The sequence below is a fragment of the Trachemys scripta genome, chromosome 9 (genome assembly GCF_013100865.1).
Source record: "Trachemys scripta elegans isolate TJP31775 chromosome 9, CAS_Tse_1.0, whole genome shotgun sequence".
Taxonomy (NCBI): domain Eukaryota; kingdom Metazoa; phylum Chordata; order Testudines; family Emydidae; genus Trachemys; species Trachemys scripta.
In genome coordinates, this window is record NC_048306.1 from 42,333,647 (window position 1) to 42,350,546 (window position 16,900).

The 16,900-nt window shown below is 47.7% G+C and overlaps 1 protein-coding gene across 3 annotated transcripts in view; it reads right to left on the reverse strand.

The window, feature by feature from the left end:
* The window catches only part of ENOX2 (ecto-NOX disulfide-thiol exchanger 2), a gene marked incomplete at its 3' end in the record, with an annotated part of 140,446 nt that overhangs the window by 79,244 nt on the left and 44,302 nt on the right, over positions 1 to 16,900 (reverse strand). Inside the window, 3 exon segments of one of the 3 annotated variants that reach the window (XM_034781232.1) lie at positions 5,906 to 6,061; positions 9,956 to 10,087; positions 15,383 to 15,526. In XM_034781232.1, the coding sequence (XP_034637123.1) occupies positions 5,906 to 6,061; positions 9,956 to 10,087; positions 15,383 to 15,526 (432 nt within the window). 3 annotated transcript variants of the gene reach the window in all.

Genomic DNA, 16,900 nt, shown 5'->3' on the forward strand with positions numbered 1-16,900 from the left:
TTTGAATCTGTATTCACCAGGGAATTGGTGAAGGTTTTTCAAGGCTTCCCAGGGAGGAAAAAATTAAAATGGTGGCAGCAAAACCAAAGCTAAGCTGCTAGTTAAGCTTAGAAGTTTTCATGCAGGCCCCTACATTTGTACCCTAAAGTTCAAAGTGGGGATCCAGCCTTGACAACTGCATATTTTTGTTCCCTTGGAAGGAGTTTCTGACTGAGGTATAGAATTGGGTGTTCCTCCTCCCCGACCATCTGTGATAGAACGGCCCCCAACCCTACTTCCGATGCATCCGTCTGCAGGATAAACTTCTTGGTGAAATCAGGGGCTATCAGTACGGGGTTACTGAAGAGGGCAGTCCGTAGATCTGTAAATGCTTCCTCTGCTGCGTCAGACCATCTCACCAGATCAGGTCCACGGGCTTTCACTAGGTCTGTCAGGGGGCTAAATCGTCGGTAATACCCCACCACACCTAGGAACGCCCGGACTTGTTTCTTGCGACTTGGTCGGGGCCAATTTTGGATGGCCTCTAACTTGTTCACTTGGGGTTTTACCAAACCTTTACCCACAATGTAGCCAAGATATTTGGCCTCTGTAAACCCTACAGCGCACTTGGCAGGGTTTGCTGTAAGGCCAGCTCGCCTGAAGGTATCGAGGACTGCCTCCACCTTCTCCAGGTGGGTTTCCCAGTCTGGGTTATGAATGACCACATCATCCAAGTAGGCAGCAGTATAACTGTTATGCGGGCGTAATAGCTTGTCCATGAGGCGCTTGAAGGTAGCTGGGGCCCCATGTAGTCCAAAAGGGAGGACAGTATATTGAAAAAGACCCTCTGGTGTAGAGAACGCAGTCTTTTCCTTTGCGTCTTCTGCAAGGGGAATCTGCCAGTACCCCTTTGTCAAGTCTAGGGTAGTCAAGTATCGGGCATTACCCAGACGATCCACTAGCTCATCTATGCGAGGTATGGGGTACGTGTCGAACTGGGATACTTCGTTTATTCGCCAGAAGTCATTGCAAAATCTTGTGGTGCCATCAGGTTTGGGCACCAGCACGATTCGGCTGGACCACTGACTGTGGGATTCTTCGATGATCCCCAACGCCAGCATTTTTTTTACTTCTGCTTTTATTTCCTCCCTTTTTGCTGCTGGCACCCGATAGGGCCTCATTGTTACTCTGGCCCCAGGGTTCGTGACTACGTGGTGATATGTCTCAGTTGTTCGACTGGCTTTGTCGAGAACACATCTTGGTTCTGGAAGATCATCTCAGACACCTCATTCTTCTTGTCTGCTGTTAAATCGGGAGACAGTCTCACCTCTTTGGAAGGCTTGTTTTTCTGGGTTAGGTCTTTTTGGACCGTTGTGCATGCCTCTTGTGCATGCCAGGGTTTCAGAAGGTTAACGTGATAAATCTGTTCTTGTTTTCTGCGTCCTGGCTGCCGCACCTTGTAGGTTACTTCCCCCACGGGTTCAACCACCTCATAGGGCCCCTGCCATTGGACCAGAAGCTTGCTTTCTGCCGTGGGTACCAACACCATAACCCGATCCCCTGGTTGGAACTGTCGCACTTTCCCCTGGCGATTGTAATGGGTTCGCTGGGCCTCCTGTGCCATCTCCAAATGTTCCCGTACAATAGGGGTAACCCGGGCTATCCGGTCTCGCATCTGCATTACATGCTCTATTATATTTCTCCCCTCATTGGGTTCCTCTTCCCAGATCTCTTTGGCGATATCTAGTATGCCACTGGGGTGACGCCCCTATAATAACTCAAAGGGGAAAAACCCAGTTGAGGCCTGAGGTACCTCCCGGATAGCGAACATAAGGTAGAGTAGTAGGGTGTCCCAATCCTTCCCATCCCGACTTACCACCTTCCTTATCATAGCCTTGAGGGTTCAGTTAAACCTTTCTACTAACCAATCAGTCTGCAGATGGTAGACCAAAGTTCTCAGGGTATGTATATGGAGCAGCGTACAGAGGTCCTTCATTAGCTTCGACATAAATGGGGTTCCTTGGTTGGTTAATATCTCCTTCGATAGCCCCATTCGGGCAAAGATCCCCACCAGCTCTTTGGCTATAGTTTTAGAGGCCGTGTTCCGCAGGGGGACGGCTTCTGGGTAGCGAGTAGCATAGTCCAAAACAACAAGTATATATTGGTGGCCCCGAGCCGTATTCTCCGGGGTCCCACTAGGTCCATGGCTATTCGCTCGAAGGGGACCTCTATGATGGGAAGGGGTACTAAAGGTGCTCTCAAGTGGGGACGGGGACTGTGCAGCTGACACTCCGGGCAGGAGGCACAGTACCTCCGCACTTCTTCATGTACTCCAGGCTAGAAGAACCGTCGTAGGACTTGTGCCAGGGGTCTTCTCTACCCCCAAATGCCCCCCCAAAAGATGACTATGAGCAAGACTTAATACAGCGTTCTGGTGTTTCTGAGGTACTAGGATCTGCTGTACCTTCTGCCCCTGTACTGGTGCAACCCGGTATAAGAGATCCTTCTTCATTATGAAGTAGGGTCCTGGTCCCTGGGTTTTCCCTTCCACGGGGACCCCATCTATTTCAGTCACCTCCTTCCGAATGTTGTCATACCTTGGGTCATCTGCCTGGTCCCATCCAAAATTTCCTCTCCCGGGGCTAATCTGCCCAAGATCTAGGGGCCCAGTCTCTGTTGCCTCTACTGGTTCAGAAGCATTAGGGTGGGGGTCAGACTCAGCTGCTTCTCCCTCCTGCGTGGCCTCCTTTTCAGCTGCGCGGGTCCGCCTACCTACAAGAGCGACTCTCTGGCTTTTGGTCAGTATTCGGGTTCCCAAGGCCTTAGCTGCCCTTCTTTCCCTTTTTGTCTTTCTACCCTGTCTGGGAGTGGAGAACAAATCTGGGGATATTTCAGAGAAGATTGGGGGTTGACAGTCTGCTGTGGATGCCTCACCAATTTTTGGGTCCCCATCTTTCTCCAATCCCCCTACTGGGAGTAAGTTTCCAAACCCTGGGAAGTCCCTCCCTATGAGCACTGGGTATGGGAGTTTAGGGACTACACCTGCTGCTACCTCAGTAGTGTTCCCTTGGATCTCGATTTTTACTGGGATGGTGGGGTAGTAGCTAACTGTCCCATGGACACATGTTATCCCCGTGCGTTTAGCCTGTAGCAGCTGACTATGCTTCACGAGCTTCCCTGAGATAAGCGTGATAGCACTCCCCGAATCAACCAGTGCCGTGGTCCCTACCCCATTTAGTTTCACTGGTCTGGTATACATATGTGGGGTTAGTGAGACCCCCACAAGGTGGAGTAGGGAGCATGGATCTGCCCAGTTCCCCAGGTTACACTGCATAGGCTCCTCAGCATTAGGACACTGTGCAGCTATGTGTCCCCACTCCCCGCAGGCATAACATCTGTATGGAGCCCTAGGCGTTCCCCGGTCTCTTGGTTTGGGCAGTCTAACATCACGATCCTCTTCTCCCTCAGTGCTCCGACTCTTTGTGGCCTCTGATGGGCCTTCAGACTCTCTCTTTTTCCACCTGGGCCCTCCTGGTGGCCCAATCACCCGAACTTTAGGGCTTGGTGCTGCTAGTTTAACCCGAGGTGCCTCTTCCTTAACTGGTCGGGTCAGCTCCCTCGCTGTCCTTCGCCTCTCTACCAGGGCGACAACCTCGTCATAGGTGGAGGGTTCGTTCTGGCTTACCCAGGCACAAAGGTCTGTTGGTAGTCCCCTCATGTATCGGTCGATGACCAGAACCGCTAGTATCTCTTCTGGACTCCGGGACTCTGTTTGCAACCACTTTCGTGCGAGATGGATAAGGTCATACAATTGGGACCACGGGGTTTTGTCTTCCTGGAACCTCCAACCGTGATACTGCTGGGCCCGCACTGCTGTCGTTACCCCAGATCTGGCCAGGATCTCTGCTTTCAGTTGGGGGTAGTCTGCCACAGCCTCTTCAGGCAGATCATGGTAGGCTTTCTGGGCCTCCCCACACAGGAATGGGGCAAGGATGCCAGACCACTGATCTCGAGGCCAGGCCTCCTGTAGGGCTGTCCTCTCAAAGGCCAGAAGGTATGCCTCTACATCAGTGGTTCCCAAAGTGGGGTTCGCGAACCCCTGGGGGTTCGCAGAATGTTTCAGGGGGTTCGCAAGAAAAATTTCATTAATGGCAGCCAGAGGACTCTGCTGGGACCCGTTGCAGGGCAGACAGCCCGAACCCCAGGGAGAGCAGGGCCGGGCAGTTTGATCCAGCAGCCCGAGCCCTCCCCTGTCAGCCAGGGAGCCGGCAGCCCGAGCCTTGGGGAGAGCGGGCAGCTTCAGTTGGCAGCCCCAGCCCTCCCCTGTCAGCGGGGGAGCCGGCAGCCCGAGCCCCAGGGAGAGCGGGGCCAGGCAGTTTGAGCTGGCAGCCCAAGCCCCTCCCCTGTCAGCCAGGGAACTGGCAGCCCGAGCCTCATGGAGAGTGGGCAGTTTGAGCCGGCAGCCCGAGCCCTCCCCATCAGCGGTGGAGCCGGCAGCCCGAGCCTCGGGGAGAGCGGGCAGTTTCAGCCAGCAGCCCGAGCCCTCCTGTCAGCCAGGGAACCGGCAGCCCGAGCCTTGGGGAGAGCAGGGCTGGGCAGTTTGAGCCGGCAGCCCCAGCCCTCCCCTGTCAGCGGGGGAGCCAGCAGCCCCGAACCCCAGCACTCCATGCAGGGTGCAGGTGGCAGCTCGGATCCCTGTCCTTGTCAGGCAGGGGAAGTTTGCATCCAGGGCAGTCAGCAGGGGGCCACGCTGAACGTGGGGGGGTGGTCCAAGCTAATTTGTCCCTCCCAGGGCACCTTCCTCGGCGGAAGAAAAGCTGTTTGCGAGCCAAACCAGCCAGAAGCACGTTGTAGCCAATGTAGGAGTGTTAAGGTGTCTCAGTAATTGTAATACTGAAGTTAGATGGCTCTCAAGGGGTAAAATCCTTGTGTGCTTGTTTGAGGTTAGAACGGAAATCCTAGTTTTTTTTCAACAGCCACCCTTTCCACCTTGCCAGCTGTATGGAAAATAATTTCTGGCTCCAGAGCCTAGCTTATTTAGCAGATATTTTCTCAAGAATTAATGACCTAAATTTATCTCTTCAAGGCCTCAATATAACAGTTTTCAATGTGCAAGAGCGAGTTGAATCCCTGATAAAGAAGTTGCAGTACTGGAGAAGTTGTTTGGAAAACAAACAATCAAACTGAGTGATTCAGTAATCTTCATGACTTCCTGGTAGAACATAAACTTCAGTTGGATCAGTGCACTAAAACCAATATAACTGCACACCTAAAAGGACTTTGCACAACTTTCAGGGAATACTTTCCAGTTATGTCAGGCGATAATGACTGAATTCGCAACCCTTTTGATGATACCACTTTCTCAGCACAGATATTAAACACCGAGGAAAAAGAGAAATTGATTGAGATCTCCTGTGATTACGAACTGAAAAGGAGTTTCAGAAATCTATCATTGATCAACTTTTGGCTGAGTTTAAGAAACGAGTACCCCTTTCTGGCAGAAAAAGCTGCTGCAGTTTTGTTTCCATTTTCAACAACATACTTATGCAAAAAAGCATTTTCCTCGTATGCACATCTGAAAACCAAATACAGAAACATACTTGATGCCGAACCAGACCTGAGACTTTATCTTTCTCCAGTGGTTCCAGATTTCCAAGAGCTATGCAGAGCAAAGCAAGCGAATCCATCACACTGAGGAAATTTAAACTTAAATCCCTGGAAATATTCATTTTTAGGAGGGCGTTCACGAGATGTCACAATTTAGTGAAAGGGGTTCGCGGGCTGTTAAAGTTTGGGAACCACTGTTCTAAATGAATCACACTTTCTTGTGGTTTCTGGCTTCTTATTTAGAAAGAGGAATGAAAGACATTCTTTCTTATGCTCCAACTTACAGAGGTGATGGGCCAGAACATTAGCAGAGTCTTACTTGGGTTGGGTGGGAAAAGGGTGCAGCTTTTGCAGTGAATAATCTCCTTCACTGCTGGCATATCTGGAGGAATAGGTGGTGGAACTATCCCTAAGCCAGGCATCATGGGGTTGATAGGTGGGATTCCCGTCATCATTCCAAGTGCAGGGTCAAAATCTGAAATGGGAGAGAATAAGGAAGAGTGTTACTATTTATTATTTCTACTGTAATTGTGCCTAGGCACCCAAACAGGGCCCCATTCTGTTAGGCAGCACACAAACAAATTACATAAAGACAGGCCCTGGGGCAGAGCGCTCACACTCTAGGATTTAGACCATACATGACAGGTGAGTAAACAGAAAAACATAGGGAGGAAGGGAAGGACAAGAGAGAAGAATATGTGAGTAGATGTGGTACAGCACACAAGCAATTTGGGCCATTAGTTTAACTAAAGAGGGAGAGACTCACAACTAGAGCTATGGGAAATGTTGTCAGAGCCATTTTCTATCAGAAAATTGGAAATGTTTTGCTTTCTCATGCACACCTAGGAAAAAATTTCTATCCTACACACCCCAAACACACATTCTGCAGGTGCAGTATGAACCGCTATCTTCCCCCAGAAGCAAGAACAGAAGTTATACAGGGAAGTTATTACAATTTCCAGCTCAGAAATGTGATTGTTATAGCCCAGCGCTTCATTGTTTGCTGACAGGAATACAGCACAAAGGAAATTGACATGGATACTTAATGCGATGAATCCATATACTGCACCAAAGATAAATTCACTAGTGATTCTCCTCCACCCCCAATCTGTGCAGTGATAACAGAGGGTGCTCTTGGCAGCACAGCATTAGACTGCACTCATGTCTTAGCCTGCCTCAAATCTTTTCCATCCCAGATGAAAATGAGCTAGAAGCCTACATGCCAATTTAGGCCGTCTCTGCTGGAGAAAGGCAGGGCTGCAGGCACATTTACACAGCTGTGTGGAGGGAGCCCAGGATGGAACAGCAGGAGAGCTGCGGGCCAAGTCTGAGGTTCACTGACAGAATGGTGTGGACATTTTACATGAAGAATATCATTTTAAAATAAAGATTGCAAAGAAAACCTGAAAATGTGACCAAAGTGTAACCAGTGCAGTGTGTTCTTCCTGAGTCTGCTGCCAGCCTGGAACTGCAGCTCTGAGAGGGAGAACTGCATCATTCACCTCAACAGGACTTTAAATCGGAAACCTAAACATGGTAACTTAAAAATCTTTGTTGTTAATTACTGCACTGCTGATGATTTTGGAAGAGAAATCTCCAGCCACACTTCTTGTCTCACAACTTCAAACTGTGCCCAGGTCTCCCCAGGTATCAAAGCCCCAACTCTCTCCCATGATAAGTATTGCTTTCTCAATACAAAACTCCTTGGTGTGTGGGGACAGCGTAAAACAAACTGGATGCAATATCAAAATAAATAACACGGGGGCCCGAGTGCATTATTCATGTTCACATTTAATTCATGACAATCTCACTTTTTTTTAACAGTAACCACTAGAAGACTGCAAAGTCCTGGAATTAGGCTGTAGAATTTAGGTCCAGCTTGTGGTGGGGCCCATGAGGTTTTGGATGTAGGTGGATAAAACAAATTTAGCAAGTTAGAGGATATTTGTGTGTTCAATTTGTTCCCTTCAAGGTGGTAGGCATCACTGCAACCTGCCTAAATTTCAGCTAATTCTGCTCTTCTGAATGATGCGCTGCATGTGTTCTCCTCTGGCCACAAGGTGGCAGCATTTCATGTGCTGTTCCAAGGTTAGAGAACCAGTTCTTGTTTCTTTTGCGGAAGACTGGAAGATTGTCTAGCAGCTAACAAAAGCCAGTCCCTCCGCTGGGATGGTGGCCTGGATGCTGGCCACTTGTAGCTGTTCCTGGCACAGCTGATGGCTGGCTCTGGTAGATGAGTTTTACTTTCTTCTGCTTTATCCTGCCATGTTTTTCCCAGGGCTGCATTTCTGCAGCATCTCGATACATGGCTCGGTTTTGCCTGCCTAATTTGGCTTTGCTTAAATTCAATACACATTTTTCCATTTATTTACACCATGCCCAAGCTTTTACTGTGACATAGGTTTGTACTGACAATGCATACCAGTAATGCAGACGTTGGGGCAGCGGAGATGGGCTGCTAGGGTTTTGGTACCAAGGAGGGCAATTTGGGTTTTAGCACCCAGGAGGAGGCTGAAGCTCTAACCCTGAGTAGGTAATCTTTCTCTTCTATCCCAGCCTCTTGTTGGTAGGGGCAGAGGTGACCTGACGCTTTTAAAGAGTTCAGCTCCCAGATCCAGCTCACAAACCCTTAAGAGGAACCAGACACCCTACTTCTTCCCCACACTGCATGGCATCTAACCATAATGGGCAACACATTAGCTGGATGTTTCTGATAAAATGACAGGTAATGAAATAGTTAATATCAACACTTTGGAAAAGGAAGTTATTTACCCTTTGTAACTGGAGTTCTTTGAGGCATGTGGTCCCTATCCGTATTCCACTGTGGGTACAAATGCACTCCATGCGCCTGAGACCAGTCTTCCACTGCCCTCGGCGGTAGGGAGATGGAGGGATTCCCTGCTGCCCCTACAGCTTCTTGCCCCAGTGGGCGGCAGGGGACCCTGCAGCTCCCGACCACAGCAGGCTGAAGTCATGGAGGCCGCTGGAAGTCATGGATTCTGTGACTAAATCGCAGCCTTAATCATGAGGCCTGAAAACACTTTCATGAAGAGTATGAAGTGTTCTGTATTTTATTCAGCCTGGCAATGTGCTGCCATTCATAGTTTATGAATTACTGAGATGACAATTTGTAAGTTTTTATTATGAAATTTCACATTAGGTGTGTGATGACATTAATTAAAGTTTGTGCCACTTGTTTCATTATGTATAATAAAACTTGTTATTGTAGCCTTGTGTGCAAATCAAACATTTTATTTTATGCAGCTATTTACATGCTGTACCAACCAGTAATGCAGACCAGCTGCCATCATGGCATGGAGCACAATGGTATAACCGAACTTGGTCCAAAATCAGTCAAAGTCCATGCTCTCCTTGTTTTTTCTCACATGTTTTGCATTTGTGGGCCACACCTGGACAGCAGTGGATGCACGTACAAAGTACATTGGTCCATTCCATGTGCTAGTATTTATCTGTCGGAGCAGGACTCAGGCTCTGACCCACCCCCTAGCAGTGTTCACGGGCCTGAGTCAAGAAGGCTTCCTGGCCTGAGTCAGACTAATTTCTGTCATGGACGGAACGGGGGCTTAGGCTTGAACCGGAGTTCAAGTGTGCTGTGTAGATAGACTCCTCCATTAACCCCTGACCTACTCTATCATTTAACCCCATACTATTTTCTCTACTCTGCCTTGTGTCTAATTGATTCAAAGCTTGTTCACTGTTGAATTAACTCGTCAGCGAACCATTATTGGCTCAGTTCCAGCGCATCAGTATGAAGTGAGCAAAGTGAACAGCTTTGTTGACAAGAAAGATGGCTGCTGCAGCCTTGGGCTCGCCACACACAACTCGGCCAACATCTCTCACTCCTGAACTGCTCATGCCTGCTGTTCCCTTCTGAGCCTTTATATTGGGCCCTGTGTGGTAACTCTTCCAGAGCATGGGGTGGGGAGTTGAAATGTTATTAAACTCCCATCAAAATAAAATTATGTTCATTTTTTAAATCAGCACAGTTTAGACCAGGAGTCGGCAACCTCCGCTTCCCGCAGCTCCCATTGGTCGGGAACAACGAACCACAGCCATTGGGAGCTGCGAGGGGCCGTGCCTGTGGACAGTCAATGTAAACAAAATGTCTCATAGCCCGCCGGCAGATTACCCTGATGGGTCGCATGCCAAAGGTTGCCGACCCCTGGTTTAGACTCTGGCCTCTAGATAAATCACCTTGCACAGTCTGTGCATTTTAAGCATTCATCACCTTTGTGGGTTTTTGAGGCAGAAATAAGTATCAGTTTAGGTAAACTCCTCTAAATATGTCCTCAATGCTGACAGCAGTTAGCAAATTAATGACAGACATAGTATCAATTAAGTTACATACCGGGCAGCAGCGGCTGCCCTGACATTCCCATCGGTGCCATCCCTAGATTGTTCATCGCAGTGGCCCATGCAGTGAGGTCCGACATAGGCAAGCCCATTGGGATGGAGTCTGCATTCAGATTTCTAACACCACCTGCTAAAAGGAGAGGTTGATTAATTTTAGCGTTTGGAAACTTGGTGCTCCGTCTGTTCCTCTACAGAGCAAGCATTACCCAATAAGGTTCTGCAGTATCTACACCAGTGGCTCTCAACCTTTCCAGACTACTGTACCCTTTCAGGAGTCCGATTTGTCTTGCATATCCCCAAGTTTCACCTCACTTAAAAACTACTTGGTTACAAAATCAGACACAAAAATACAAAAGTGTCACAGCACACAGCTACTGAAAAATTGCTGACTTTCTCATTTTTACCATATAATTGTAAAATAAATCAATTGGAATATAAATATTTGTACTTACATTTTAGTGTAGTGTATAGTATATAAAGTAGTATAAACAAGTCGTATAAAATTTTAGTTTGCACTGACTTCACTAGTGCTTTTTATGTGCATGTTGTAAAACTAGGCATCTAGATGAGTTGATGTACCCCCTGGAAGACCTCTTCGTACCTGCAGAGGTACATGTACCCCTGGTTGAGAACCGCTGATCTGCACCAACAGTGACCTTGATCCCAGCACGAGCACTGTGCCACTTGGGAAAAGAGCTGCTGCCATCATACACTGTAGAAGACTTTCCAAAGGAAAAAAGATTGGTGTCATCCCCATGACTAATACCCCTATTAGTTTCAGGTGTAGCTCCTCCATTGTTCTTGAGAAGAGCTCACAGAGCCCTTGTAGATGTGCTGTTTTGTGGGTGAGGCAGCCTTTTAATCTTCTGACAGAAGCATAGAAACCGGGGCACAGATCCTCAGGGGTTGTAAACTCACATAGCCCAAATGAGTTCAAGGTCAATATACACCGGCTGAGGCTTTGGCCCCTTCCCATTTGGAAACATTTATTTCATATTAGCAGGAAAAATTAACCACTTTCAGTGTATTTCCTTCACGCTGGAAGTTATGTGTAAATTTTTAACAGTGAAGGTAATTAACCACTGGAACAATTTACCAAGGGTCGTGATAGACTCTACATCACTGACAATTTTTAAATCAGGATTGGGTGTTTTTTTAAAAGATCTGCTCTAAGGATTATTTTGTGAATGTTCTATGGTTTGTGTTATACAGAAGGCCGGACTACATGATCACAATGGTCCCTTCCAGCCTTCGACCCTATGAATCTGTGAACTTGCTCAAATGCTCTGAAAACAAAAGGAAGGGCAATAACAGGGGAGGAAAGATGGCATTGGGGATAGGTTTCTCCAGTCAAGCGATTCAAGAGCAAAAGGAATAGGAACCAGATAAGGGAGATCAGTTAAAGGAGAAGGAGGGAGGACCAAAGATAGGGCTGGATGGGGCAGAGGGGTTAGAGGGACATAGTAACAGACTTCTGCCAAGAGACTAAAGAGGAGGAGAGCGCAGAACTACACAGAAGAGGGCAGTTTATTCCTCCCCCCCACATCTTGTACAGCATAATGCTGAAAAGGCCTTACTCTTAATTGCACAGTGGTCCTCTTTATAACCATGCAAAATCCATGCTAAGGGCAGTCATTTCCCATTGTTCATAAAGATTCCATGTGCCAGCAAGTAAATCAGCATCATTAGACACAGAGCCCATATAACTAAGCTAGGGAAGCTTCCCAGGCCAAAGTCATGAATTTATAGCACCTATATAAATAGAAAAAAGATTCATGTGGTGACAAAGCATCACATTTCATGTCAAAGGCATATATATATGAAGCCTGCTATATGCCAATGCTCTGTTGTTCATGTTTACAATATTCCATCCACTAACTTTACAAGTACAGGGCCTTCTCCAAATGTATGAGGTCTTCAGCATATGACTAAACTTTATGCTCTTTTGAAAAAGTGATGGAGAAGATAGGATATTAGTACAGCACTGGGACTCTTCTGAATTTGAATTGTCCCAAGGGTGTGGGTCACTTCCCAAGATTATTGCTGTTGCAGAGGCCTTGGGCACTGGCACACCTCAGTCCCTCCTATTCTCTAGCTGTGGCACATAACAGTCTAGTCTCCTGTGGGCTGTGATACTTCGATCTAATTTCAGTTGTTGGGTTCAGTGTATGAGTGGCTGGGTGGTACTGGTGGCCTGTGATATATAAGAGGTCAGACTACATGATCTGGTGGTCCCTTCTGGCCTTAAACTCTATGACTCAAGCCATTCAAATTATTTCTTAAAGCTGTTAGAAAAAGCTTTCATCCAGAAATAATACAGCTTCCAAACTTGGTATTTGGGAAGGTGGGAGGCTAACAGAGCTATTGGGCAAATTAAGGTAATTCTAGTGACCTAAATTGTGAATGCTTTGGAATGTTTTGGGTTTGTTTTGTATACTGGAACCTTTACTTTGAATTTTCTGGTTTTTAATATTAGGTCACTGCTGACAAATCTCTGACAGACATGGAATTGGTATCTAATAATCTAACAATACTGAAAGGTTATAATTTTATGACCACTGTGTGTTACCTCGCCACTGAAGTGAAGTGATTGTATATTGGGTTATAAGACCTCCTTATACTAATGTGTTGTTCAAGCTTAATAGGGGACGATGAGTAAAACAAGCAGGAAAAGAGCACAATAGATTAAGACAAGCAACCTTCCAACACACAAGGAGGGCAATTACAAAACAGTGACTCCTGGTTCCAGGTTGAAGTGACGCAGCTGTTCTGCTAATGAACAGATCAAAAGAACCTTTAAAAAGCCCTTCTCAGGAGAGGAAGGGGAGGGGAGTGTCAATTGTTGGGTGGACACAGAGAGAGGCCCAGCAGAGGTGTTTAAATCAATTGGCATTCGTATAAACTGGTTTATTGTTATTATAGTTCTTCTCTCATTGATACAATTACCAATAGATTTCCTATTTTATTTTCCAGATATAAAGTTATTTCACATAAAAGAAATAGAAGACAAACGTTCACTTTTATTATTTATATTATAGTTGTCAAACAACACTCTTATTTACTTATCCATCTATTGGCACAGGAAAATTCACACACAAGTGGATTCATTTATCTTCATTTACATACAAGGAATGTCTTTACATTCCTATCTACCTAACAGCAGCAGCAGCTACTTCTTAGGATATTAGGTATGCATCCGAAGAAGTGGGCTGTAGTCCACAAAAGCTTATGCTCTAATAAATTTGTTAGTCTCTAAGGTGCCACAAGTACTCCTGTTCTTTTTTCTTAGGATCTGTTGAATGAGGAATCATCCCTGAACTGGAGCCTGATCAAGCCACATGCAGTGAGAGTCATTCCTGCACTAGGCCCCAGCCAATCCACAAGCCAGGAGATAGTCTGGGGATACTCCGACCAGGTATATAAACCTCACAGGTAAAACAGCAGCTCAGTCTGCTCAGCATCACTTCATGGCTTGGAACTCTCCTCTGCCTGACAGTGGTGATAGATTCCACAGGCTCCAGCCCTGCTCTTGCTCCAGTGTTGTCCCCAGTCCTGCTCCAGCCCTGATCTGGCTCCAGCCCAGCTCCCAGCCCTACCCTTGCATTCTTCCAACCTTCCTCCTAACTCCCAATTCCGGCTCTGACCCCCAAGACCAGAGTGCCATTGCTCCGACCACTAGGCCTGAGCATTCTTACCTCAGTTTCTGACAGGTTTCAATTAATTGTCAATATGAAGTCAAAGGAGAATTTTCCATAAGAATTTAATTTTCCAAATTATATGTTTTTTTTTTTTCATTTTTCATGGCTTTTCTCTTCTCAGAGAAAATACACCTCTACCCCGCTATATCGCGACTTGATATAACACGAATTTGAATATAACGCGGAAAAGCAGCGCTCCAGGGGGGACGGGGCTGCGCGCTCCAGCGGACCAAAGCAAGTTCGATATAACATGGTTTCACCTATAACGCGGTAAGATTTTTTGGCTCCCGAGGACAGCGTTATATCGGGGTAAAGGTGTAGTAAAGTTTCTTTATTAACCTGTCATCAGTAAAAATTGGTATACAAATTAAATAAGTATCTTGCATTTATTTCTATTCACCAGCTATTTTACTGTCATAGAAAACTAGAGAAATGTGCTTTCTGAAACTTTTTTGAACATTAGTTAAGGTTGATCTTGGACTTTTTTTCCCCTTCAAACTATATAAATCTAGGAAATAAAAAGATAAAGTTTACTTTTCCACTTTCATTTCTAAGAATAAACTATTAATGATATTCTGTATATTCCCTGTTAAGATCTAAAAATCACATTACCACAATTCAATAATAACCTGCTATGGAGCCTGAACTCCATCCACTGCTACTTGCAAGAACATTGCATGATTTGGAAAACTAGTGTGGAAATCAATGCAAATTTAGCAAAGATAATATAGATAAGGGTGGAATGAAAAAGAGAATAATGTCTGGAAAAAGAAATATTAAGAAACCTAAACAGACAATAGCTAGTAAATTGACTGTGTAGTTTAAAGCTTTTTGAATTGGGGACCCTCTGTCTTCCTCATAAAGCTGTCTCTTTCCCATTCTACCTAGCCGAATAGGAATATTACCTTCCCTGTGGTTGCAAGTCTACAAGCAAAGGATCGCTGCATGTGGGATTCAGTGTGAGTACTCTGCAGATAGTGATACCTGCAATCTGAGCAGCACATGGCAGGCTTGCAGAGCTGATAAAAGACCCACTGTTTCCAACTCACAATTTTACTGAGAGTCTCATAATATTTGGTGTTTTTCTTAAAGCCCCAGTCCCTGGAATCATGAGATTACATAAGAATCTCAGTTTTTATTTTTTAAAAAGTTTCTCGCCCTCATTGTTGCAGAGAAAAGCTTGAAAATGTGAATTCTGAAGGCTCAAAGACCAGAAAGCAAATGAAAGGCACTCAACATTTATTGTGTTTTAATATCTCATGATTTTAGCCAGTCTCATAATTTTGGGGGCCTGAGTCATGATTTTTGAGTCACAATTTCAAAACTATTATTAAACACGCAGGGTGTTGGAATCTGGCACATCCACTTCTCCAGATGAAGACACCCTCATATCTATATATAAATGGCAACTAGCCTCAAGATACAGAAATGAAGGGAACACACAGGAAGCCACAACCATGTTAATTTTTCACACCAATCTGATCTAAAACAGAAATGAACACGTACTGCTGGCTAAGCCAACCTTGAGCACGTACGAAGCTGTGATTCCAGTTATTTCTAGCTATCCAGTGACAAGTGACAGAAACAGATCTCCCAGTAACTCTGAATTACTGACACAGTAGGGACTAAAAGCTACTTTGCTTTGCCATTTTAAGCAGAAGCCTCGGTTGTTTCCCTCAGATACTCTTCCCCAGCTAAATACATAGTGTTTCTGTCTGGCTCACTTGCAGGAATGTTTGTTCTCTTTCTCTTCTTGCTTGACTCCCCTCCATTCTCAACTGCACTTTCAGAAACCAGAGGGCCAGTGGTGTTGGTAAACTGCAGAGGTCCGTTGTTAGTGGCAGGATCAAAGGGCAGCTGACTTAATCCTGTAAAAGAGAAATAACTCATTAGGGGGATATTTTCAGATTTTCGTGATCTTCATATAGTATCACAGAAATTGGAGAAGAAAAGACACATCAGATACCATATACTGCATGCCCTGAGGGACTAGTGCAGGATTCTTTCCCTCATTCTGTTCTCCAGGGATTTGTCTGATAGTTATCACAGGAAGCCAGGGTTGAATGAGCTCCCCCTCCCTGCCCTGTTGATGAACTGGGGGAAAAGACATAAGGAACTGACTGTATTTGCATAGACACACTTACTTTACTCATGTCAGAGTGTTGGGGAGGCTCAGGATTAGGGCAAAGGGTTGGTGCGGACTCTGGGGTGGGGCGGGGCTGGGGATCAGGAGTTAGGGGTGCAGGCAGCCTGCCCCGGGGGGCTGGGGCCAGAGAGGAGGACTCCCCTCAGTCCTCTCCCTGCCAGCAGCAGTGAGCTCTGAAGGAGGGGCCCCCCTCTCCCTCCTAGCAGCACACTCACCCCGCACCACTGTCACTGCACATGCTCCTAGGGCCCCTCTCAGGTCCAGGAAGCCCCCTCGCCTCCCCTACGGTGGGTGCTGGGGGGGGGGAAGGGGGCTGCCATCACATGTGCGCCCAGGGCCGGCTTTAGCAAGAGCGGGGCCCGATTCCTGGGGGCGGGGCTTGCTGCGAATTGAGCCGCGCCGCGGGGAGGGACCCAAGCTGCGCCGCGGGGGGGGGGGGGGGCCCGAGCCCCGGGGGGGGGGGGGAGGGGGGACGGGGGGGGACCTGAGCCGCGCCACGGGGGGGGGGGGGGACCTGAGCCACGGGGACCGGGCCGGGCCGGAGCCGACCCGGGCCGCGCCGCGGGGGCCGAGCCGAGCCGGAGCCGAGCCGCGGGGGCCGGGCTGGAGCCAAGCCGGGCCAGAGCCGCTGGGGCCTGCGGGAACGGGCCGCGCCTCCCTGGAGCCCTTCTCCTGCCCCCACCACCCCAGCTTACCTTGTGCTGCCGGCCCGCCCCTGCTTCGTTTCAGACTTCCCGCGAATCTCTGATTCGCGGGAAGCAGGGGAGGGGGCGGAGCGTTCAGGGGAGGGGAGGAGGGGGAAGTGAGCTGGGGGCGGGGTGGACAGCTGCAGCGCGGGGCCCTCTTGGCGGGGGGCCCAATTCAGCCAAATCGGCTGAATCGGCCTAAAGCCGGCCCTGTGTGCGCCTTCTCCCCTGCTGCTGCCCCTCACTGTAGCCTCACTGGGGGTGAGGGATGGGGCTGCCCCTTGCCCAGCGTGGGGCAGGAGCGGTGACTGCGGACGGGCGGGGGGGGGGGGGCCTGTGCTGGTGGAGGGTCCTGCCGGAAAATGTAAGGGTCCAAGGTGGAAGGTAAGGGCAGCCTACCCTGCCACTAG